The sequence below is a fragment of the Electrophorus electricus genome, chromosome 24 (genome assembly GCF_041902795.1).
Source record: "Electrophorus electricus isolate QZ-2024a chromosome 24, ASM4190279v1, whole genome shotgun sequence".
Classification (NCBI taxonomy): Eukaryota; Metazoa; Chordata; class Actinopteri; order Gymnotiformes; family Gymnotidae; genus Electrophorus; species Electrophorus electricus.
Genome location: NC_137520.1, coordinates 10,224,061 through 10,250,211, shown reverse-complemented (window position 1 = coordinate 10,250,211; position 26,151 = coordinate 10,224,061). Strand labels below are relative to the sequence as shown.

Genomic DNA, 26,151 nt, shown 5'->3' with positions numbered 1-26,151 from the left:
GGAAGATTTTTAGGACCACTATATAATATACATTATACAGGGCTGAGAGAGGCTGAACTCAGCACGTTTGCCTGTTCTTGTGTGAAGGACACAGCGGGGGAAGGCGAGGGCTGTAGACGAGAAAACATCTGTCCCGTTCTTCAACTCTTCTCCGCTCCCATATGGAAAAGCGCTCCTCTCCCTCTCTGCACATTTGTTTCCCATTCATCGCTATCCTGTGACAGAACCGCAGCAATAAAGGCTGGGATCCAATCTGATATCCACTTGATAAATTCTTTACGTCATATGTGATATTCTGCATAGCTAATTGATTGTAGCAGTGATGCGGCTACTGTTGGATCTTGAAGGTGGTGCTGAAATGTTGCCTTTCTGATGTCATGTTCACAGAGATATTAAAGGCCTTAAATCAGGTGTGTTTTTTCCTATCAAACTGCAGTGAGAAATGGACTAGAATTGTCAAGGTTTTATTTCAGATAGGTGAACTGTCCACTGTTTCTGTTATTGGTGCTAGTTTTAAATTCCAATTTAATTACATTAAAAATAATTTCAATATCAATGTTATTTCATATGTGTTATTATCATATATGTCAATTAGTAAATGATCCTACCTGTAGTTTATTTGGTTATATAGCAAATATGTTTTTAAATGGGGTCATAGTCTGGACAATTACATTTTCATATTCCTATTAGGTAAAGTTATTTACAAGTGTTTTTGTCTGACTGTAGCAGATAGTCATTTTAAAGAAAACCCTGCAGTGTATCCTAATGAGAGGGAATTCATTTGTAACATCTGTTTATGCTGGGGCCAAAATACACTGTGGAAATAATCACTTTTGGGTTAACTACACAACTACACAATTGCACAAGGGCAGGACTGAGGACAGAAAAAGGTGATATCACCCATTCTACAGTAAAGTGAGCAAAACACAATTTTTGCAGAGGAAGCAGGTCTTTTTCTTTGCTGCTAATCCTTTATTTCTTAGACTCTGCAAAAAAGGCCAAGCCAGCACAAATAGTCAGTACACCTGCCCTAGCATAGGACAGAAGAGATTTTAACACAGTGTTAGACTGTCTGTGAGCTGTACGGACAGCAGAGCATTCTTTGCTTTGCTCCATGGCTGTCCTTTAAAGTGTGAGACCTTTTCATGATGACTAACAAAGTGTGAACAAACATGCAAACCAAGCCAAGATTTAATAGAAACACTTTCTTTCCCTTTACATCATGTCCCACCATGAGAATCCACAGTACCGTGACCAATGTCCCAAACGCAAACATCTTGGCCAAGAATAAAAATGAGGGTGGGAATGCAACAAAAAGAGGAAGAGAAACAATAGCCATGATGGTTTGGGTGTAAATCTCACTCTGTTGGCGGGGGGCAAACCCTCCAAAGTCGGTGATGGTGTCTATATGCCGCTGGAGGTCTGGGTGCTGGATAAATGATGCACAACCTATTGCACAACATGAGCCAACAAGCAGATACAGAGCACTGCAGCTTAACACGGGTAAGGGCGAAGCCTGAGGAAGGGACGGCTTTCCATCACGCCACAGGTGCACACACACAGCTCACCAGCATGTGGGCCTTTTTCAGTCTCTGGCAGGTCAGATCAGAGCGAGACCTGACTATGCTCTAGTCACATCCTGTTTTTACATGAATCTCTTCTTAAATAGAGGGAATTTGCCATTCGCTCTAAGCGTAATATCTGAAGAAATACCACTGATGTTTACCTCCGTTGTTTAACCTGTTTGTGATGGCCGTGAGAAGAATGCCCACCATGATAAAATGCTAAAGGTTCCTACTCACCGTGAGCTAAGCAGCATGTAAAGCGACTCAAAGGTTCATCCAGCCCTCATCAGCGCCGTCCCTCAGTGACTCGTTTTAGTGTGTGAGTCTGCAGTGCAGTGTGCAACACTGCATCACCATCAGCTCATGGAGACATCATTCAGTCTCCTTTGCAATTTAGAGAGGACGCAAGGGAGAGGGGGCACCGTGGGCAGTGATGATGTGAGCCATTGCTTTAATCCTCGTGTCTTTATTGCATTCGCAGCAGCACGTCCCCCGGCTGAGTCCGGCTGCAGGACGGAACTCCTTGGGTCTGGAGAGGCCTCTATCCCATGGGGGCTTCACAGGGCGCTGGGCTAAGGGTGATGGTGTGAACTAAGCTTGGAATGACAAGAAGCACATGGAGCTGGTTAGAGGAAATCCTGAAAGAGGGAGCTCTAGTCTGAAATCCTGTCATGCATATTTGTCTTTCAGACAAGGCTAACGGAGGTGCTGAGACCTAAGTTAAAACACCCACTTAACTACATTGGTGGTTGATGTAATTTATATACCATTTTTAGTTCAGAAAGGTGACTTCGATTAGCATTATTCTTTCGGTACTAACATAAAATTTGTCTTAAAACAAATGATTGACAGAAAAGACCATCTGATATTTTGTAATTAGACTGTTGTTTTATGGTGGGTGAGATTAAATATATGATGTGAAGGAGATTATCAGATCTGAGCTCAGTGAGCCAAAAAGAGTGATCATCCATAAAGTAGTGTGGCTATTATTCAGATTGGCTCTTTATCAACTGAGCTTGCTAAGGTTGGCCATTTCTGGAGCAAGAAATGACGTATCATTGGTAATCATTTGGTGAAATATAGTCCAATAATATTATATTACTTAGTATTAACTGTTCATTAATCAGTGCATGTAACTTTGTTAAATTGCTGACTCTAATATAACTTTCCTTATTTTGAACACTGCACAAAGTTTTGGGGGATGCTGAAGATTTTGGGATGAAGATTTGGGGGATGCTGAAGACTCTGGATTGTTCATTTTTACTGTATAGACAAACTGTGTTTCGATGAAAACAAATCTAAGATGACTGTAAATAGGTTTTTTGCAAGAGAGAAAAGAATTGCCCAGAGCAATTAGCTTACAAAAGGCTTTTTGTCTTCTTCCGCCTAGCTCTGCAATGCCGTTACCCCCTACTTTACTGCAACAAAGAGTTCTGGAAAACAAAGTTGGTATTTATGAGGAGATGCTTGCTGTACCCGACTTAGGTTCGCGTCACTGCATGGCTGGCACAGTGGGCAAATTTGCATCTTCAGTGTTTCAGCATCTAATCCCCATTCTTACCGGGTTACCTGATTTACAAGCAAGTTTAATAAGCGTTCCCTCGCTACGATCATATGCACACCATAAGCTCCTTTTGTGCGTTAAATAAATAAATAAACAAATGTCTGTTCAGGGAAAACAAAAAACAAAAACAAAAAAAAGGACTGGAGATTCTGTGTGCAGCCAAACCTAAGAGCTCGGATGCACATTCTCATGTTTCACTAATCACTGAAGGGGCTCGTGGATTTTCACACAACACAGACACATAGCAAATAGTTCAGGCCTCCCAAATCTACGCTTAGCTTGTTGTTTCGTTGGGTTCTTTTAAGAAACAAATAAGTGAAATGTACTGATGCAGCACAATGCAAAGTGCTCCTTAAATGGGTGAAGGGCCTGCCTATTAAATCTTCAGGCGTTCAAAGTTAGATTTACACAAAAGTTCCCAGTTTATTATAGGCCAGTTTATTAGAGTCCTATGTGTAGAGGTGTTGTCATTCAGACACAAATACTCGCATGGACACATTGAACAGAAAATGCTCTATTGGCAGCCCACTTTTATTTTTGACTTTTGCTAATTTTACTAACATTCTGAAATTCGTGTTGTGATGCATAGTATGTATGACACAAAAATGAGTTCATGCATAGCTGTCTCTCAGGTAAACAGATACTACCATCTAGTGGTGAGGGAAAAGAAAAAAACATAAACGCGTTAACTAGCAAAGCGTTAGTTTTTTCTAATACAAAAGTGGAGTAGAAATGGTGTCCTGTAGAGGGAGCCATCACCATTCTAAATAAAGTGTGACGCAGCAAAGCGATGGAAATATCAAAGATAGAAAGTCCGCAAAATAATAAAACCGCGCATCAATATTTTTCTAGCATTCCTAATACGGATATAAAAACATAAGAGTAAATCTTCCAATCGATAATGTAAAAAACATGAGTTTGCAATGGGTATGAGAAAGAAAAGAAAAAATCAGCGCACCACTGGCAGTACATTAGCTAGATTTAATAAAATACAGCCATGCACGAACACCGCAGTATAATGTAATATTTATTCATTTTAAACCCATGACATCGTCGGGGAGTGACGAGTAAAGAATTCACCGACATTGCTTCACACCAACAAGACGCTGTTGTGCGAGGCTGTTTCTTGATTCCCAACGACCTGAAGCCCCGAACGCGGCTTGCGGGCTTTGCGTGGCGCGTGGATTTGGTGTGCACGAGAAGAAGTAGCCCGCTGTTTCTGGGAGATGAGCTTCTGCGCGGGTACATCAAAGCAAAGCACAATCTGTCGGAGTTACATTTGAGGTAATATTTCGTTGTTTCACACAAGTCAGATCTTTATATGCGAAGAGGTGTGTTTAATAAAAAAAAACATTTAAAAAAAGGTTAAATGGTAAATTACACATTTCTTTTCAGTCATTCGTCAGTTTCAGCTATTGGACTTGTCGAGTCTTCTCACGGTGGGCTATTAACTCACCTGAGCTTTATGCACACGTCCTTTGACCATATTGCAAATCAATTCCAATGTCTGTGCTCATGAAGTTAAATCTAGGTATACAGCGGGTTAGTTAAAACATGCTACGGTACGCATTATTTCCGTGTTGATTTGTTGTGTATATATGTTGCTTGCCTAGGCTGGCAGTTTGCTCTTCCTGAGCCGTTAGTATACTCCGATGGTATTGGTCAAGCCACCAAATGACTTCATAGCGTACTGCAAAAAAAAAAAAAAAACCCAAAACAATCTTACTACAGTTTAATGCTGTGAAGACTGTTCTTTATATAGCACGACCGATACTGCACGGCTCGAACGATCACCGTGCAGTTGAGGAAGTGTCACCGTCACATCTCATTTTGTTGACTGCCGCATTCATTTCAAGGTTAAGCCAGCTTGATTGGAAAACTCTGACAAGATTTGGCAGATTGTAATCGTGTGGTAATATACTCCTCAGCCTGGGTTAAGTTTAGCGTTAGAGCTGAACATAATCCTCTATGCCCCATTGACTTTCTGCCCTTGTTGTATTGGTTACCTAGGCTGTCATCGCATTTCATGGGTAAAAGAGAAACTGCTGGCAAGCCTGGTCTGTACTGCACTGCAGTGACCATAGAGATGGACTCCTTAAATGTCTGTCTGAGGGTGTGATGCTACGAAGTTGATCCAGTCTTCTGGGACTGGACTCATATCGCCAGTATGTCATTTTCTGCATATTACAATTACATGTACAATTGCAGCTATGTCACCTGTAGCATAATGTAAGGAATCTGACTGGTGTGCATACTGTAATGAGCTGCAATTTATAAAGAAGTATACATCATACAAAATGTGACGTTTCATATGATTTAACAGTATCAGTCCTTTGGGTTGTATGCACTGTTCTTTGAAAAGTCCATAATGTTCAAGAACGGATATAAAATGTAAGATTTGAACAGCCCTAATACAAGAGGTATTTAGCGTATATGAATCCTGCTTTGCTTGTCCTCTATTACAATGGTCCGCCCTTTACACATCTTGATTAATTGATTTGGTATCAATACCATATTTAGCCTTCTCCTCTTCAGGGACTATTTTTAGAGTTTTCGGCAATTTACTGGGAGGCATCAGATTTCCCTTTCCAGAGCAGGAAGTTAAAGTCCCTAAAGAGTGATCCTATCACGGAAATCCAATCTTCAGTGTCAGGGACCACAGGAAAATATATTGCCAGACAAGGCTTTCGTTTGACCTTGAGTGAAAGACACTGGGTTTGTAGAAAAAGGCTCATGGGAGTAGCTGTCCATTTATCACCTCATACATTTCATGGCTTTGACCCTTTTTCTGTGTAATCTGCCAAAAAAAACAACCTTTTTATATAAATCCTAATTTTCTCTGTGGGTTAATTATACTGAAACATTCACCTAGCTGGCTTGTGATCAGTGTACACAGTCAGAGGTTTGTAGATATGCCCACTGGATTGGTCTTGAGGTAGGGACAACTTTATGTGGTGTTTATTTGACTTCAAATGACAGATGTCCATGAGCCTTCTGTTCTGTGTCTGTTACTAAAGAGAGGAAAAGTGATCTGGTGTGATGATCCTCTACTATACTTTGGACTGTTCTTGTGATGATACAGTAAAGATTTACTAAACACAGCTTATAAAATCTAAATGAGTTGTATTCTTCAGTCACCATTCATTTTATTAGAAACACCATGTAGGTATACAGAGTTCATCTGTTTCATTGCAAAATATGTGTTAGTATCACATCTGTGTGCTGCTCTGTCCCTAACATTACACGACCAACCATGACCATGTCAGTCAGCTGCACCTGAGTAGTAACTCTACGCACCTGTCTTCCTTTAATTACCTTTCTATGTAAACTCTGGTGTAACCCTCACACATTGTGCTGTATTGTTCATGTTTGCCTTTGACTTTATGCTGAACGGTTCTTCTGTATCCCTATAGCTTCCTGTTCCTGACCTTTTACCCTGCTTTTTCCTTTAAAGTTTGGATAGTGTTGTTGTACAACTTCTTTGTAATCACCTGGATTTTGACCCTAGCTTGTCGACCCTAGGCTTTGTCCTTTGGGTTGTGTTTTTGTCCTGTACACTCTATAATCTGCATGCATTGCATTGGCATCCCTTCCTGTCTGTTGAGTCATTATAGTTAGCCACCCTCAAGCTCTTTATCAGTAGTAATCAGTAGTAAGTTTTGGAGTACAAGGATCTACATGTCTACATATTCCACACAAATAACTCTCAACCCAACAGTCATACTGACTTGGATAAAAAATGGCCTGTACAAACACCCGCTGTCATGCACGTTTTGCATCTGTCATTGTTGTGTTCAAAATGCTATGCCAGCCAACCAGTTCATTTTTAGGTTTGATAAATATCCTTGTGCAAATAATATATATATATGCGCAAGTTCTTGAAAGGTTTATAAGATATATATATACACACATATGTATATATATACACACATATACACACACAGTGGTGTGAAAAAGTGTTTGCCCCCTTCCCTTACACTTAAATGTTTCAGATCATCAAACAAATTTAAATATTAGACAAAGATAACACAAGTAAACACAAAATGCAGTTTTTAAATGAAGGTTTTTATTATTTTCACTGTGTGAAAAAGTGATTGCCCCCTAAACCTAATAACTGTTTGGGCCACCCTTAGCATCAACAACTGCAATCAAGCATTTGCAATTACTGGCAATGAGTCTTTTATAGCGCTGTAGAGGAATTTTGGCCCACTCATCTTTGCAGAATTGTTGTAATTCCGTCACATTGGAGGGTTTTCGAGCATGAAATGCCTTTTTAAGGTCATGCCACAGCATCTCAATCAGATTCAGGTCAGGACTTTGACTAGGCCACTCCAAAGTCTTCATTTTGTTTTTTTTAAAGCCATTCAGATGTGGACTCATGGTGTGTTTTGGATCATTGTCCTGCTGCAGAACCCAAGTGTGCTTCAGCTTGAGATGGCGAGACATTCTCCTTCAGGATTTTTAGGTAGACAGCAGAATTCATGGTTCCATTTACCACAGCACGTCTTGGGGATCATCAAGATGTTTTCTGGCAAAACTGAGACGAGCCTTTATGTTCTTTTTGCTCAGCAGTGGTTTTCGTCTTGGAACTCTGCCATGCAGGCCATTTTTGCTCAGTCTCTGACTTATGGTGGAGTCATGAACACTGACCTTAACTGAGGCAAGTGAGGCCTGCAGTTCTTTGGATGTTGTTGTGGGGTCATTTGTGATCTCTTGGATGAGTTGTCACTGCGCTCTTGGGGTAATTTTTGTGACCTCTTGGATGAGTTGTCACTGCGCTCTTGGGGTAATTTTGGTTGGCCGGCCACTCCTGGGGAGGTGTGTGTGTGTGTGTGTGTGTGTGTGTGTGTGTGTGTATAAATTCTCTATTTTCAGCTCCCCAAATACTTATCAATATGTACATTTTAGGTGACTTTATGGGAAAAGAAACAGTGTTTACTTGAGGTTGAGCTCTTCCTTCCTCCATGGTCTTCTCCCTCTTTGCTCTGATTAGTTCCATGCAGACACCTAGTTTTCATCACTGACAGAAAATGTTAAGCGAGAGACTCTTAGAATAGATGAAGTTTCGAATGAACATTTTTTAATACTCTAGGAAGCATTACAGACTTAGTACCTGGTAATCTATAGACCTGTAGTCTTTGCTGGTTTAGGCCTAATGAGTGTACAGTGGAACTTTTAATGTGGGATCTGAATGATCCATGGTTGTGTTTCAAGCCTTTGTGGAACTATCGAATCTCACTTAAATGTATTTACATTTTTACTACTATTCTAGCTCTTAAAGGGTTTAAAAACACTTTTCAGATTTTATGTATGTATGTATGTATATTAAAACCCACATCACAGGTACACTATACTATAGGCACACTACATAAAGCTATATCATTGACACTCAAGTCCTGCATGTCATGGATATCATGTGGATGAAGATCTCACCATACCTTTTAAATTTCTTTCTGTATATTTCTAGCTATTTCATTATATTGACTATTTTTATTTACATTAATTTCTTTCAACAAAATCTATATAATTGTTAACCAGCTACACAATTTATACATCATGAAAAGCTAGACACGTTCTTTCTTGTAGTGTCACAAATTCTTTACTTATGTCACAGTATGCATGTGGTATGAGCTTATATTGCAGTAACGGCTTGTTCTTGGTATACCCCCAGCCTTATGTCAGACTGCGGCATGCTGTCAGTTCCTTGTGCAAATCGGGAGCACCCTGAACTGAAGGAAGCCCCTGTAGTTGCGGGGAAGACGGTGGCGGGTGGAGACGCTGGCACTGCCCTCCCCGTCCTCCAACAGCTGCCACCTCTGCTGACAGCGATATGCCTACCTGCTTCTCCAGAGTGCTGAATGTTTAGCTGCATGGAACAAATGCCACCAACGCTGTGTCACCTTATACAGTGTAGACGGAAACCAAAGCTTATCACAAGAGGCTGAGTTCTCACCTCTGCACCTCCTGGTGATCTGGGGAGCTCCTTGACTTTGACCCTGTAAGGGGCATATGAGGGGAGGAGAGCCACTCTCCTCTCTGCTTATCCCATCTGCCTGATATGGTTCTGGCATAGCATAGAGAAAAGCTACAGACTATTGGAATAGACTGACTAATTCACCACTGAGCACTGTTTTCCTTTCTTTTGAGAACATGTCCGTATGACATAGGAGTGCATTTAGACAGCTGTGTTTGTGTGCTTGAGAGAGAGAAAGAGAGAGAGAGAGAGAGAGAGAGAGAGAGAGAGAGAAACAGGAAGATAGATGTGTGTATGGCTGTTCTGAATGACTCTCACTGAGCTAGCTCACTACTCACATATGCTCATCATCGTCATCATCACAAGCATTCCTCGGCTCACTCTGTCTCCGCACAGCTCTTATTGCCCTCATCGTCCACTCTCTTTCATCCTGCCTGTCTCTAAAAGACATGCAAACACAGCTGACGATCCGCAAAGTCAGGGCAGCAGGAAAATTCACTGAGCTAGGAGAGGAATACACTACTGCCAGCTAACATCCTGAGTTCTGTCTGTCTGTCTCTCTTTCTCTCTCTCTCTCTCTCTCTCTCTCTCTCTCTCTCTCTCTCTCTCTCTCTCTCCCCCCTTTGCTCCTCACTTGTTCTTGCTTGCGAGACATCCTCTCCTCCTACCTTCCTCTCTCTCTCTCTCTCACTCTCTCTTTCTCTCTCTCTTTCTCTGCACCCCTCAGAGTGGATCCTGATCTGCCTGTCTGTGTTACCACACCGCTCGCCAAGCTGGGGTCGGCAAGCTGGGATACAGCACGGGACAGTGGTGAGTGTTCAACTGCAACTGCAGTATCGCCTTTAATCTCCCCTGATGTATTGAGGGGATGTGTGTGTGTGTGTGTGTGTGTGTGTGTATGTATGTGTGTATGTATGTGTGTATGTGTGTATGTGTGTGTGTGTGTGTGTGTGTGTGTGTGTGTGTGTGTTTGAATGCTATGCAGCAAAGCACCACTGCACATTCTTTTCTCCATTTACATTTTATTTCCTGCACAAGGAGAAAAAAAATCTTGTGCTTTAGGGAATAGCCTTAGCCCCTCCTTGACATATGCCACACACTGTTGCTGTAAATCACAGCCAGCTGGCATAGACTGAATGTAAATAACAATGCAGCTAGTTTCATTATATGTGTTGACTGTACACTTACATCAGCGTTTCCTGTAGTGGTAGTATGTTAGCATTTTGTTTTTGCCGTTAAAGTTACATGTGTGGGGATAGCGTCAGTGGAGAGTAAGGCTATGGCTCATCTGCAGTGTGCAGACATTTGCGGTGTACAGAACAATGCTCAAGAGGGCAGTTTGAGTGAAACTTCAGCCTGAGTCAGTGTGATCTTCGTGGCGTCCCCTCACTAGACCAGTACATTTTCAGAAACAAATATGTGACTAACCTTGTATGAAACAGCTTTAATAAAACGCTTTTGTAGAAAAATTGGCTTGTGGCAAGTGCACTGAACTCTCAGGAGTGAAAAGACAGGAAGGGAAGGAGAGTGATGGTCGTGTCAGAGCTCAGGAGACCCTCAGTAGGCTGTGCGCAGCACTGGAGGATGTGCAGTGTTTGTCCATGTATGGGAAACTTGGTGTCTTAGAAATATATGGAAATCTACAGAAACCAAACTAAGACAATATTATACAGCAGGGTGTCGGCCAAAGGTAGACTGACAAATAGATGGATAGATAGGTGAATTGATCAGTTGATCAGCTGATGGAATGACTGATCTATGTAAGTTATTGACATGGTCTTGTTGTTTCAACGTGTACGTGTAATTTTACAAGAAGTGCTATATGTCCCAAAATGCTTTCATTTGTAGGTAATTTGTAATTTCCAAAATAGTTTGTATTGTGTTTGTATTGGGTTTGTTATACCTAATTAATTTAGTCTGTGGCCATGATATTCTGTTGGCCAAATCTTGCGATCTGTAGGACTTGCAGTGTCTTGGTTCTGTGGTTCTGCAGTTATCTTCTCCTTTCCTGCTGGTCGGAAACATTTTAGTGCACAAAACTTTACTTTGATGTTGATGCTGAATAGATGGGTTCCATAGTTCTAGGATGTCTTGTCCTTGACAGGACGATCGATTAAGGTTTTTAAAGTGGAATTAATGACACCTGATGTGACTGCTGCAGTTCAATTAAATATCCTATTACATTTTTCCCCATGGTACATAAACCACAAGCTTATGAAGTGGGGGTTGTTTTGTTTGCTTGTTTTTTATTTCTTGCTTTGTCTGGCAGACAACTGTACATGTAACTTAAAAAACAGCCACATCCTATCAGTAGAAGCTGGAGTGACAGTACTTTATATTAGCATCATATTGGAAGATACACTAATAGGAACAGTTGATCATTACCTGATGGAGAGAGATATGAATTCCTAATGAACGCTGGCATGCCTGCAGGGCTGCATATCCCTCCTGTCTCAGGTAAGCTGCTCAAGCAGACCTGGATGGTACGATGTCCACCCCTCAGTTCAGGCAGGGCGGAGCAGCAATAAGCCTGGCACATGAAAAGTGGAGAAGAGGAGAGTGCATGCTGACGAGGCAGAAACCTGCTCAGGCTTCTGAGGAAGCAGGAAGCTGTGGAGCAACACTGCGCTAGGAGCTATAGAGAAAGTCTGGCGTGACTGTCTCTCTCCTGCTGGTGCTGGATCAGATCCAGCCTTCTCCAGTTGCATCCTGTGGCATTTCGTCTGAGCGGGCTTCATCCCTACCCGCAGAGACCCCCAGTCACACTGCAGTTCCATTCTGATCTGGCGCCCAGCACACCTGAGCCAAGTAAGGGAGAGCTGCGCTATCTTGATTTGTCTTTGAAGACACTAGATTGAAGCGGTTTAAATCGACCGAACAAATGCACTTCGTTTCTTGGGCACACCAGGTTTTAGTTTCAGAGATGCTGGACGTCTGAAGACAAAGGTCATTGTCAGCTTTATTTAACCCCTGAAAACCCTGTGCACCACCGCCCCAGGACTACTCTTGCACTGCACCTGCAGACAAAGCAAGCTTGCGTGATCTGTCCAGCAGTGTACATATGACTCACTCACCCAGTCAGTAGGCATTTTGCATGGCAGGTCTTTCTGTTCCATTTTACAGGCATTCCTTAGCCTGCAGGCTTCCTCCCACAGTCTTTGATATGTCACCAGAGACTCTGTTAATTAGGCTGGTATAGTCTTCAGGGGCAATTTGCCACCGAAACCTAGCGCTTAACACAGCTTTTGGACATTAAAACCTCTGCACATTAAAGCTCCGATAGGGAAACATTAGGTTTGCCAGGCCAGTGTTGTGGTAGCACAACACTGGAACCCACTGATCTTGAGTCATGGTTCAGAGTGGCTGGGGACTTGATTCAAAGGGATTTCAAAGCTTGGCAAATCATCATCCCTTAACATCACTCTGCCTTCAAATAAGAAAACATCAACTAACGTGATTCTGGGAATGCTGAAGAACTTACTTACTTGAGACTCTTAATACAATATCTTTTGGCATTTTGATCGATGGTATTGCATGTCTATTGCTCCTGTGGATTTGTTCCTGTGGATTTGTTCCTGTGTCTGTGTCTGTGTGTGTGTGTGTCTCTCTGTGTGTGTCTGTGTGTGTGTGTGTGTGTGTGTGTGTGTGTGTGTGTGTGTGTGTGTGTGTGTGTGTGTGTGTGTCTCTCTGTGTGTGTGTGTGTGTGTGTGTGTGTGTGTGTGTGTGTGTGTGTGTGTGTGTGTGTGTGTGTGTGTGTTCGGGGGGGTGGGGGGTATGGGTGTGTGGATAGGATATGGGGTGTGTGTGATGGGCAGCAGCATCCAGCCTGACTGTATATTGAAGCCCGGTTCTGCAGCCCCCTCAATAACAGCATGAGGCAGCAGAAATATGAGCTGAGAGTTATAAATCAAACTCTCTTTCTCTCAGCACAACAGACACTGCACATATTCAATTGGAGAAATCCTTACAGCTCAACTGTTATTGGCTGTGCGTCAGCTGCAGAGCACTGACGCACACCCACATAGTGAGTGATACTGTGAGTGTACTGGCTCCTCTCTTACCCTGTAGACCTCTACATCCACCCTGCAGACCTCTCACAGGACACCCCCCCACCCCCATTTTCAGTGGTATTAGCTGCAGAATATGGGGGTGGCACCCTGATGGCCATGTCAGTAACTCTTCAAACTTCACACTTATAGCCTTGGATTTGGAGCACAATAGTGTATTTGCAGTTTGCTTTACAGTGCTTTCCCCTTGAAGGAATTGACATAGCTTCCTTTGAGATCAGCTTGGGCTCTCCTCTCATCTGAACCAGTGTGCTTGGATATTCAGTTCATTCATCACTCATTCGCAAAAACTTTGGAGCTTTGAACACTGTATCCTTGTGTCCACTACAGCATGGATTCTGAGGTCCAGTCCTGGGGACCAACTTGGCAGTCTCTGGCATGTCTTGCCCCAATCTGCCTGATCAAGTTCATCTGCTAATGAGTTGGATCATTCTTGAAACTGAATAGGGCACCGGGTGAGGATCCCTGAATTGTGAATTGAAGGCTGGGTGGGTGGGAACGCTGATATATTCTGAGCAAACTGGTTGGTATTACTAAAATGGTGTTCTCCATGTAACCTCTGATGCTGTGCTAAGACCAGGGAGAGATTCCAGCTACCAGGGCTCTGCACTGACATCTGTATTAGCTACAGTTCCAGAGCATCTGCATTATCTGTCACATATAGACGCTTGAATGTCTTATTTGTTGCATTGGAAACACTGTTGGACACAGAAGTGTCTCTAGGAAATAAAGGCCAGCATATTCTGTGTGTAATGAAGGTGAGCTGTGCTTCCAACTAACGGAGTTCCCAATTTATACTGTAGATAACAACCATGTTATTACCATGCAGCTAATATAGCTGGCATAAGATAGCAGTTGTAAGAATGTTATTTCCTTTTAATGAACCTCATGAAGGCACAGCCGAACTCCTAAAGGCTGGAATCAAGTTTGTCCTCTGGTCTATGCCTTTCAATGACTGTGCTCTTCTGAATCTTTGACATTCCGTAAGGAGAAAGTGACCCTTAGCAAACACTCAGTCATGCCTGTCATACTGTCCCATAAACCATAAACTTAGTCTGGTTGGATATCATTTCATAAGGATATGCTCTCAATACATTAGTTGAATTTTGTTTCATATCTGTACACTAGTTAGTGCCATGTTGGATAGACAATTACCAATTTTCTGCTGTGCATTTCTTCCACCATTAACTCAACAGTGAACCACAGTAACAAGTTATGTTACTGAACTGAAATATGGCAGAAGGGGTAACCGGGAGTGATAGAAGTGTGCATGAAAGCCAGCAGCAATAAATGCATGTGGTCAGACAGTTCTGTGTGGTGCTTCATTCTGCTGTCAGTGGTGATCAGCTGGAAGGGCATTACTGGCAGCTCTGCTGATTCATGATGGCCATCATTGCAGAGGAAGAACTATTGGTTATTTTAGTGTAGGCGTAAGAGTGTGTGTGTGTGCGTGTGTGTGTATGTCTGTGTTCATGCATGCACATTGCTTTGAGTGCATTAGAGTGTAATGCTAGTTCATGCTAGGTGATTACTAGCACTCGACAGCTGGCCACTCAGTGGGCAGTAGCCTGCTAACACACAGAGTGCCAGGCCTGTGCTGTTATCTGATTGGCAAAAGTCAGACCACAGCTTCACCCAGCCTTAACATTAATTTACCTGCAAGCGTGTCTCTACTAGCTCTTATCAGCCTTTTATCTAGTTCATTTCGCAAGCTTTGCTGGCTGAGTTTTACAGTCCTCCATTTCTCATGCTGAGCTTTCAGCCTGTCTAATCCCTCCTTCGTCCAAGCTTACCTCACTCTGTGGTCAGCAGCCTGAAGGTGTTCAGTCCGTGTCACGGGCGAACGGTCCAGTGCAGCCGCACTCCGCAGCTGCAGTGGCAGGCCGGCCGAGGGCTGCGAGCCTGCGCCGCAGAGTGTGGGAGGGGGTGGTGGCTGGGGTAAGGGAAGGGCCGCTGTGTACTGCAGAACTCAGCACCTCCCTGACTCAGGCCAGTGAACCACTGGGCTCAGCATCGTTCTCTTACAGCGCGTGACGTCAAATCATCCTCGCCTCTTAAAAATGCCCGCTTGTGCCTTTAGCATGGCAGCATATCCTTCAGATCATCAGAATATCGCTGAGACTAGTTGCTACACCACCGCAGCAGAACAGGGCGTTTTAGCATACACGACAAACCTGCGCTTTGCCGCGGTTCCGTTCCTCATACGAGCAGCGCATACCGTGCGTGCCAAATTTACCTGTGTAAGCTGTAGGCTATACCATGTCGGAGGCATTACTTAAGTGTCTGTTATCCCTGCCTGCCAGTAAAACTCTGTCCTTCTCTGCCCTTTGCTATAAACAGTCCCCCTCTTCTCCATCTCAGCCTTGCTGCTTATGCTGTGCACTGCTCTCCAGTGACTAGAGCGCTCCTGCTTTGCCAGGGCGAGTGCTTCAAAGTGTTGACGCTTTCTTTTTTTTTTTTTTTTCTTTCTTTTTTTTTTATCCCTTCTCCTTCACCAAGGTTTTACTGCACCACATCTGCTAGATTTAATATCTCGCTGGTCAAATTCCACCTCACTGGAGGTGGAATTTTTCGGCAAGCAGCAGGAGGCCCAGAGGGGGTGAACCTTGCTGGGGATCTCAGCTGCAGGCTTACATTACAGCAGTGGTGTGAAGAGGAAAATGTGTTTACTCTGTGAATGACCAGTGTAGCAGTGTGTTACAATATCTGGCCTTTGCTTTCAGTAAAGACAGCCTGAAGTTTGGTATGTGTCATTGCTAAATTTTTCTAATTTTGTGGAGGATGTACTTTGCTGTTTTTGGACCTGTGTCATATCATATATCATATCATTGTATTGTCTCATATTACTTTCAACCGTATATTCACATTACTTTCAACCGTATGTCTCCTTCCTTTAGTAAAGGAAGTAGGTTAGTAGCAAAGATGTCAGTGCTTTTTTCGTTGTGGTTTTGTGATGGAATAATCTAGTGCATTTCCTGTTATGATTCAGGGAAATCTCGATGTGGGGTTCCATTTGCTGCATGCACCAGACATCTAGAGCAGCCTCATGCATTCCTAAGAGAATCTTCTTACTGAAGCTGCAAACCTGTTAATAGAGGGCAGTCCTGACCCACTTTTCTCATAAGCGCTGGTTGGCATTAATACTGCCTTTCCCAGTTGAATACTGCTCTGATTAAGAGAAAATTGTGTAAAGTGACTCCTGGGCTTTAAAAGCCTTTAACTTTAAAGGCAGAGCTGTCCTGAATTCTAATTTGTTTTAAGGTAATAGTTGGTCTCAAAAAGCCTTGTGCAAGTTTCTGTAAGAATGCATGCGCCCGTGTATTCATTCTTGCTCTAAGATGCTCTAGACCTTGAGTCAAGTATCCTGACCAACTTTCCAGGGTCTTTGAAATCAAATCACATATTTACTGTATACAGCATATGCACCATTGTGCTTCACAGTGCGGATCAGTCTCTTCTCTTCTAGGGAAACACACCTCTTGGGTTTGTGACCAAAAAGTCCTAATACCAGGATACCTGTAATACCTGGCTCGTCAGTGCTTATTGAAGCTCTGGGGTTATTTCTGCAAACTCTACAAAATGGTTAGCATAGAGTTGGCATCTTATCAAATTTCTTTTCAAGGAGGTTCACATTTCCAGCTCTGTTAAGCTTCTTACTTATTGCCCTAATAATAGACAGACACTATTGTGTGACTGACCTGAATTATTTTAACCAAATTGTTTGCATTCTCTGGTTATGTCAGTGTATTCATTCATCAAACATCTGCAGAACACTCAATTAAAATGTATGAAATTGGTCGCAGTGCTCACAAAACATAATTAAATATTTTGTGATTTGCTGGAGGGCAAATGTCATAATTAATATATATTTAATCTAATGAAGTAAAGTAAGAGTAGTTGCATTTTATTTGATCAGTGTCTTCTCAGCCTTTCTTATTTACAAATTGCAATCAAGTTTTTCTCTGGAAAGAAAGGTCGAGTACAATACATTAATTAGATGGACTTAATGGGTTGGAAAATACATACTGAAACAATTGTGTGCAGGGCAAAGATAACAATGCCGCCATCTGGTGGCCAGACCTTAATACATACAGATATTCTCTAAGATGGATCATTTCTGTTGTACGTTGTTGCCCTAACCTGTTCTCCAGCTCCACTTTGTAACCTGATTTCATATAACAGAAGCAAGTGCAGCCAGGTGAGATCTTTTCTCAGTAAGGCAGAGCTGTTTTTCATGACGTGTGCTTCTGTCCCCGCTGTGTGCAGAGGCTGAGAGTGTGAGCGGGACTGTACAGTGGCTCCTCCCCTCCTCACGCCTCCATGTATCCTGAACCGAACACGGACTCTCCGGCCCGCCTCTCCGTCAGACAGACTGACTCCCCGGGAATGATCTACACGTGCGTTCGACCACGAGCCCGCCTTCATCACTACTGACTGCTCGCATAAAGGAGTTCTCACACAATCCAAATCAGGCCTACTGCCGCTTTAGGCCTTAACCACTAAATTTGAATTAAATGTTTCAGTCTTGCTTGTAAAAGGAGCACAGTAGAACGCAGCAGACCTTTCCCTGTGTCAGCCTGTTCCTGTGTCAGCCTGTCCCTGCAGTGTGTGTGTGTCCCCTGTCAACTTGTCCCTGCAGTGTGTGCCCTGTGTCTGCCTGTCTGTGTTATCTTATCTCTGCAGTGTGTGCCCTGTGTCAGCCTGTCTCTGCAGTGTGTGCTTGTCCCTGTGTTATCTTGTGTCTGTATTATCCTGTGCCTGCTGTGTGTGCTCTGTGTCAGCCTGTGCCTGCGACATCCTGCCACTCGCTGTTTTCCACCTGCTCTTTTGTTACAGCCTTGGTGCCCAGCTCCTGTCCTTAAGAGCTGTCCAGCACATTTTGGTGATTTCCGTCCTCAGACACACTTGATTCATATGATGATGGCCATAGTTTAGTACCTGTGTTAGAGTTTAGAACTCCCCAGGTGGTGCTGAGCCCTGGCCCTCCAGCTCTGGAGCAGGGCACCACTGCTTCTGAGCCTTCACTCTGTTTACTTGTTCAGATCGATAACTTTTGTATTAACTTTGTTCCTCTACTTTTATCTATTAGTCAGCCATGTTCTAAATGTACTTATTCTCCCACTCTCATCTGCTAGTGCCATAGCATTCTGAATTTCTTCATACTACATTAATGAAACAAAATGTAATGCCACTCGTTTGTGCCAAAGTAATTAACAGTGAAATGATTTCAAATGCCTTTTCAATTATTCTTTATACGATACTCTAGTCAGATAAGTTATATGTGTTATATATGTGTATGAAACCTACACTTGTATGGCTTATTCACTCTGTGTTTCTCTGTGCTGTGCCACTTCCTTCCTTGTTCCAGTGCTCGGTATGGGAGCCCAAAGAGACAGCTTCAGTTTTACAGGTAATGCAGTCCCACCCGTAAGTCACCAAGGTGCTTTTAACCACATTGCATGTATTCTTGTTAGATGCTCTGTTCTCACACATTGGTAGCTATGCACAAACCAGATTTACCAAAATTTTTCTTATCATGTCACTATATATAGACGTGTGCAATACCACTTGCAAGGATGTTTTTAGAGTGCATCTAGTATGTGCACATAGTTAAGGGGCAGTATTAGCATAACCTAAGAACAGATGCTGAGTTATCTGATAGCACACTTAAACACCATCCCATCAGCGATTGCTGTACTTTGGGAGTGAGATTGCTCACGGCAGCTGGTAGCCAATGGTTATGTGAGTTTTATATTTAGGATGCTTGTGACATCATTGCCAAATGGTCTGTGCTGAATAATAGATGTGCCTGTTTTCAAGGCAAGTCAGAAATCCTTGGTCAGGGCAAAACAGCCCATCAGATGTAATGTGGTGAAATAGTCGTGTTCCCAAGTGGTGATGTGTGAGACAGTAAACTCTTTAATGTCGACGTTTTCGGAAAAGTGCTGACAAGTGGTCCATGCAGTGTGTGGTCACAGCTTGCTGCGGTAGATGGCTCAGAGGCGTGGAGCCTTTGCTCTTTGGTCTTTAGCCTGGTGAACCTTCCCTCTGTGGACAACACTGCTGATTAATGACAATCCACATCACTTACACCTAAGGGCAAGGCGTACGCCACTGGAATGACGAGCTGAACAGAGAAAACGTTTTGCCGCAAAGAATGGACTTTGTCACCGCCTTGATTTTACTTTGGTGGCGATCTCTCTCTCACTAGCACACACTTTGCATGTGCTTTTAGTTAAGCAGCATGGCTAGGCATTCCTCAAGAATACACAGAGACATACAGCCAGGCTGCAGAGTGCCTTGTTGGAAAGGTTGTACCGGAGATCAACTGACATCTCTAGCACCTCCTCAAAAAACCTCTCAAAAAGCACTTATTTAATATTGCACTCCGTTAGGACATCTGTTCTATCACTTTTATATTTTACTGTAAAGCACTTTTTAAATTTTGTTCTCCTATACTTTTCTCCATTTTATTTATATTTTCTATTCTATAATTTTCTATATTTCATTTGTCTTTATCATGTAAAGCCCTTTGTAAAATATACATATAACATATAATAAAATTTGTTATATAATATATAAAATGTATTATTATTAGTAGTAGTAGTATCTGTACCCAAGACCATTCTTTTATGGGCAGGACAATCTGTTAATCTGTTTTTCCTTTTAAAACTGGACCAGGCAGTAGCCTGTGTTCCTGAAAGCACTGGGGGAACCTGACACATGCTACTGTCAAAAACTCAAAGGAATCATGGCTGATCTTTCACCCCTGTACTGTTGCTGGGTTTGAAGTTTAAACATACCGTGACACAAGCAGAAATGGGTTGTCGTACTCATTCTCAATGTACAACACTCTTAAACTTCTAAAGCAGAAGCATCTGGAATAATTTAAGTCAGTTTTTATTTGTTGTGTTTTGCAGTGTTACATAAGCACAGAAAAATTCTCCATGACATCAACCGTGAGAGGTGGGGCCTGTTGTTTGCTTGTTTGTTTATTTGTTTTGCCCTACACTAATTGCCAACTCCTGCTAGTTCAACATTCCTAGTTTGAGTGGCTTACATAAAAGTCATGCTTGATATATTGTAGCACATACTGTAGTGCAGAGGGAACGGTGGCTCCTGGGGCCGGCGTGGCTCATGCGTCTGCTTGGGGAGGCTGCATGAGAGATGCTGCCCATACCCAGACATCCCAGGCTAGAGCGGGCCACTGGTGATGGATCCATGGTACCACGCCCGGGAGATCAGGACTGCAGACCGGCAGTAAGCGGCGGCCACATAGTTATCGTTCAGTCACAAAGGCGGTCCTGCTTTAGGAATATTGAGCGTATTTGTGCCCTCTGTAGGGATATACTCCAAGCTTAAGGACAAATGTGAGGACCAGGCTGAGTGAGGTTGAGTTTGATGAGGTTGAATTCAAAGCGTTTCTTGGGTATAAATTTAGTACACGTGTGGTTAATTGTCACTGTAATTGGGTGATACTGTGCGTTTCATGGTATGTAATTGTAGTATATTTTTTGAAAAATATGGTAATGTGATTATCAGTCATCTAGTCATTGTATAATACTACATTTAAAAACATTTATAATGAAAATACACTATGAAAAGTGATTTCTGTGTGTGTTAAGCCTAGTATTTTGTGTGTACTGTAGTACCGCACATTTAATTAGCCACAATTGATTCAAGCCTGTAGCTTACCAGAAGGCTGAGGACAGCTCAGCAAACATTTCATTTTCATTTACAGTACCGGCCAAACCTTTTAGGCCACTCAAGAAAATTAAGTGTAAAGCTGTTTATCAGAGCAGGAAGCATTTACAGGGCCTTGAAAAAGTATTAATACCCCTTGAACTTTTCCACATTTTTTCATGTTACACCTACAAACATAAATGTATTTTATTGGGATTTTATGTGATAAACGAACACAAAGTAGCAAGTAATTGTGAAGTGAAAAGAAAATGATACATGGTTTTCAAATGTTTTAATAAATAAAAATCTGGAAAGTGTAGCATGCAATGGTATTCAGCCCCCCTGACTCAATACTTTGTGGGACCACCTTTGGCTGCAGTTACAGCTGCAAGTCTTTTGGGGTACGTCTCTAGCAGCTTTGCACATCTACAGGCTGAAGTTTTTGCCCATTCCTCTTTGCAAAATAGCTCAAGATAAGTCAGATTGGATGGAGAGCATCTGTGAACAGCAATTTGTTCCCGATAAAATATATTTAAGTTTGTAGGTGTAACATGAAAAAAATGTTCAAGGCCCTGTAGTTGTACCAAAAAATAAAGTGGACTTTTAGGCCACCCAAGAAAATTAAGTGTAAAGCTGTTTATCAGAGCAGAAAGCATTTAGTTGTACCAAAAAATAAAGTGGACTCAATATACATTTTTCCTTTCCTTTTAACTTTGCTTGGTTTTTATTCTCTCCATTGACAACATCCCAGACAGCTCTATTCTGAAACTGTTCTGTCTGTCTTAATTGTGTTGAAATGTGTTTGAAGGCAATGTCATGCCAAAAGGTGTGTCCAACGTTTCTCTGTGCTGGTAGGAGATCTGGTCTAGTTCATAAAGTCTGACTGAGTAGACAGTAGCACAGACATGTCTGTCACTCCTTCTCCAGCCATCTAAAACCACGCCTCAGTCCTCTGCACCACCTTGGCTCCTGTCACTGAAGACCAAACGTGCCTGTGCATGTCAGTGGCTATACCCAGGCTGCTCAGGACCACACCATCATTTTAACACGACTCCTGAAGTAAAGTCCTTTATGGGCCCTGCTATGATATTGTGGGTGGGGAGCTCTATGTTTCAAGCTCCAATTACAATATATTACCATGTGTGTGATGTTGCGTGGCAGGGGAGGCATTTAAATCTAATAATGCTATTTAAAGCCAGGCCTCTGTCCATTTGGCTGTGCTGGTCTGTGTCCTGATACCGAACTCTCTGCACTCCTCATCTCGCCTCACACCCGTGCATGCGTTTGTGTGCGTGTGGGAGAGGGAAACGCCTTTGGCGGGGCAGCGTCAGGTCGTCTGAGCTGGACGGAGGGCCAGGAGCGGGGCCATGTTTGCCACTCACAGAAGCAGCCTGACAGAGTTGCAGGCGGGCCGCGGCCTGAGCCGACTGCACAGTTTCCCGTACGAACCCCCGCAGGGACCCAGGTCAGTGGCAGCGGCAGGGACTGGGACGGGGACGGGGTCGGGGGGCGGTGCACGGCAGAGTAGTAGTGGCAGGCTCCTCTCAATGGTCTTCAGCGAGAACATGCACACCGACATCGACAGCCACCTGGCGGAGCAGGGCCAGCGATCCGTGCGACCTGGCGAGCACGCTGAGGCCAGCAGCATGAGGGAGGTGCGTGCCACAGCCCAGCTCAGGAACCTGGAGGACTTCCTGAAGAGCAATGCCATGTCTCTGAAGGAGGCTGTGTCCTGCCGGAAGGGCATGAGGTACAGGTAAGGGCCTGGCGACAGACAGGGAGACAGGCTGGCTCTTTAAAGAACTGCTGGGAGAGGATGGGGCTGCTTCACCCAGAGGGTGGTGTAACTCCATGTCTGCGCTGTCTTGCGTGTCTCATAGTGTCACTGTGAACCTGACTGGACGCTGGTTACGAGCTGATCAGCAGTGAAAAATGCCTGTTTGTTTGTTTTGGCCTCCCGTCTGAGCACGTGGTGTAGTGTATATTTAGCACAGGTCAGTTAAGCCGGCCATCCAGAGCTGAAAATGAGTGTGTACTCATTCGACATGTTTAACTCCCAACTCTATCACTGCTGCTTTGTTTCTCAGTACTGTTCTTAACTGCTCATTGTTGAACATGCTGATGTCCTTCTCTTTATCATCTGCTGTCAGTCATAAAGTGGATGGGAGGAGTATTCAGGCCCTGCATGCATGTTTGTCTGAGTCAGACTGGTAGAGAATAGCACACTGTGATGAGAAGGGCTTGAGAAGCACTGTTCCTCTTCATGGCCTGGATTAGAGGATTGGCTTTTATTAACTCCTCTCCTATGGCTGGCTGATAGGAATCACAGTGAAGTGACTGGAGTAGTAGAAAACAAGGCTGTCAGCACAGAAACACAATACATTATAAAACCAGTACAAAACTAGTGCAGAAGCTCTACATGTAAAATGTATTCTGTATACATCTTGATTCAACATCTTAATTCAGAATAGCACATTAATGGTGTTTTTTAAAGTGTGATCCTCCTATGAGTGGAACTTTACTAGTGCCATGCATGGAGTTGTTGGCACTGAATTGATTAATTGCTTGAGCTTTTGTGCACTCAGTGATGTTTGCTGGCACTGATAGACTTTGCACCAAGAACCAAAAGCTTCTGTTGCTTTGATAGAAACAGTGTAGAATGTCAAAACCTCTGGCCAGTTGACTCATTATTACAAGCCTCAGATACTACATTTTAGTTTTGATCCAAATGATTGATTTAATTTTGATTGTCTCATATTTCTTTGATGGTACGAGATAATGAATCGATTAATGTTTATAGCTTAACACTTGTAGGTCTTCTCTGACAAAACCCAAGACGACTTTCTTCTGTTCCTCCTGTTATAAAGCCTCCACATTCATATTCACTCTTCAGCCAGCAGCCAGTTGCCTCAATAATCATGCAGATAAGAAAATAGAGGCCATGGCTACACAAGGTATGTGTACTCATTGTGATTTTTTTCTGCAGTGAACTCACCTATTGTCAACAAGGCTAATGCCTGTGGAACTAACATTTGCAACAGCCCAGTCTATTTCAGTGCTAACATCTGCCATCAGCTTAGCTGGAGCATCACACTGCTGGCCCTGGCTGAATATATTATGTGATTATAAGATGCTTATACTGTATATGTGATGGGTTTAAAAGTTAATTGCAATAAAGATAATCCATGCACACAAGCACAGATATAGATAATTTGTGAAAATCTTTTTTCAGTGTTGTTGTTTTCCTTTTGTTTTTGTTAAGTAAATTATTTACAATTAATATCAGGAATCTTTTGTTTCAGTAGAGAGAATTTTCAGTAGAGAGATGAGATGCTCCAACTACTAGGTCGTGTGGTTGAAGATATGTGCAATCGATTGCTTGAAGGTACAGTAGGGGGAGCTCTTGTGAGTTTTCCTCATAACGGGAGTGAGGAAACACTAGGCTGGAGTCTCTTCATTAATTATCTCCCCTTACTTTTCAGGGCTATAGTAGATACTTGTATCTACATTAAAATGTCTGTCTGGTGTTATACCGTGCATACAAAGGCTCATTATCAACTTCACATATTTCATGCAGATTATTGTTTGTACTAGCTTCAGACATAAATGCACCTCATCCTATGACCTAGAGTTTGTTAAAAATGGATAGTTATTGTTAAAACCAATTTGTTATTATAATAAAGAATATTTATTATGTTTCTCATATTATGTGAGGCCACATAGGCCATGATTTATACAGAACTTCACACATTCTTTTACAGGGTCATTTATTTAATAATGCCTTCTCTGGTCCTTTATTGGAAAAAACAAAACATAAATAACGTACCAATTCAATTTGAACTTATAAACATTTACTGTTTGCCATGTTTTAAAAAAATATGACGTTTCCCATACTTCATATAGTAAATAGTAAACAGCTAATTTACTTTTTTCCTTCTGAAGTTTACGGCTTGACCACTAGATGGCAGCATATCTTTACGTTATATAGTATAAATTATGATTAGTAAAGACAATTTATGATTTACTTAGAGCTATATCTACATATTCACTTGATTTTATTCCAGATATGATGTAGTTTGTTTTTCTGAATGTGACTGACATATAAGTGTAAAATAAGAGAAGAGACAGAAAATCTGAATTTGTCTGTCACCGTAATGAGCGGCAGCGAGTAGCACTGCTGCGTACAGTCACTGTACCGGCCGACTGATGTAGTCCTGGGCTGCTTTTCTGCTCTGCTTGCTATGCAGTAAAGGCTGCTGACCCTCTACTTTATCCCCGTCATGTTTTTATAGATTTTTAAAAAATGTTTCCATAGCGATAACGCAATCTGGATCAAATTTGAGTCTGGTATCCAGTTGGTGGTTTTACATAGTTGCCCTTCCTCCCCAGAGTGAGTAAAAATGAAACGATCTCGAGGTAATCAGCTTCCTAGGCACGGCATTTCACGAACGGTTTAAATACAGACACTTTCTCACCTTCTGGATACTCTGTGAATCAAGCTATCAGGATAATTTGGTAAATATATTCTGCAAATAGGCTTTCAGTCAGTCCAGTATGCTTTGCCAAAAAACGGCTAGAGGTCGACCAAGCACTGTGAGTCAGCTACCTTAAATCTCATCTTCAGTCTGATATGATGGATAGAAATGGTATGTTATAGTCGTTTGAAGGAAAAGCACATTGCATTACTGTTATGTTGACCAGCTACAAAAAAGGTAATCCTCCCCATGATCTCACAAGAGTCTGTAAGATCATGGGAATTCTCAGCAATGCTTTCTGCACTTATAAATAACGGTGTCAGTATCCGGCAGTGTTTTGCAGTTCAGCCCAGTAAAAGGTATGCACTCAGTTTAAAGGAAGTGAAGTTAACCCCACCGAATTAGCCTCACTGAGAGAGTATTGAGCCGCTGAGGTCAGTGGCTGTTGTGATGGAGCTCTATGTTGTGTGTGTGTGTGTGTTCGTTCTGCCTCGGGCTCAACAAACAAGGCGCTCACTCGTTCTGAACACGAATCAGGAGGGCCATCGTGCAGTACAGCACCGCGCAACCCCCGTCTCCTGACCCCGGTGAGACTGGGTGTTCTGGACTATTTCTGTGGATTTTCACTTTCCTCCCTGAGTGTGCACGAATTTGAGAACTGGCCTGGAAAATGCACCAATTTGTGTTGAATCCCAGGCCTGATCTCAGACCTGTTTTAGACGCAGGACATACGCCACATTCCCCTTGCTTGCACCTTTTCGATCTCTTTTGTCTCATTTGTTCTTCGCCTACCATATGGGATTGTGGTTTCCGTTGGTGCGTT

At 42.7% G+C, this 26,151-nt stretch overlaps 1 protein-coding gene and 2 long non-coding RNA genes across 9 annotated transcripts in view; 1 reads left to right on the top strand and 2 right to left on the bottom strand.

Annotated features, from left to right (window-relative positions):
• Nucleotides 1–3,627: 3,627 nt before the first annotated feature.
• On the bottom strand, nucleotides 3,628–5,123 carry LOC113569969 (uncharacterized). The gene is made up of 2 exons (XR_003409855.3): nucleotides 4,586–5,123; nucleotides 3,628–4,393 (listed from the first exon to the last, which is right to left on the bottom strand). It is a non-coding gene; the product is annotated as an uncharacterized LOC113569969 (long non-coding RNA).
• Nucleotides 4,273–26,151, top strand: part of kcnab2b (potassium voltage-gated channel subfamily A regulatory beta subunit 2b) — a 49,047-nt gene continuing 27,168 nt past the window's right edge. For 2 of the 7 annotated variants that reach the window (XM_035522595.2, XM_081707216.1), the window contains exons 1-4: nucleotides 4,273–4,413; nucleotides 9,831–9,913; nucleotides 17,437–17,567; nucleotides 18,539–18,580. In XM_035522595.2, coding sequence (XP_035378488.1) covers nucleotides 17,491–17,567; nucleotides 18,539–18,580 — 119 coding nt within the window. In that variant the 5' untranslated portion in view covers nucleotides 4,273–4,413; nucleotides 9,831–9,913; nucleotides 17,437–17,490. Of the gene's footprint in view, nucleotides 4,414–9,830; nucleotides 9,914–17,436; nucleotides 17,568–18,538; nucleotides 18,581–19,731; nucleotides 22,610–26,151 lie in introns of those variants that run through there. The other 5 variants (XM_081707217.1, XM_081707218.1, XM_081707212.1 and 2 more) reach the window with 5 other exon arrangements.
• LOC145653580 (uncharacterized) lies at nucleotides 8,610–9,812 on the bottom strand. The gene is made up of 3 exons (XR_014119802.1): nucleotides 9,442–9,812; nucleotides 9,083–9,193; nucleotides 8,610–8,995 (listed from the first exon to the last, which is right to left on the bottom strand). It is a non-coding gene; the product is annotated as an uncharacterized LOC145653580 (long non-coding RNA).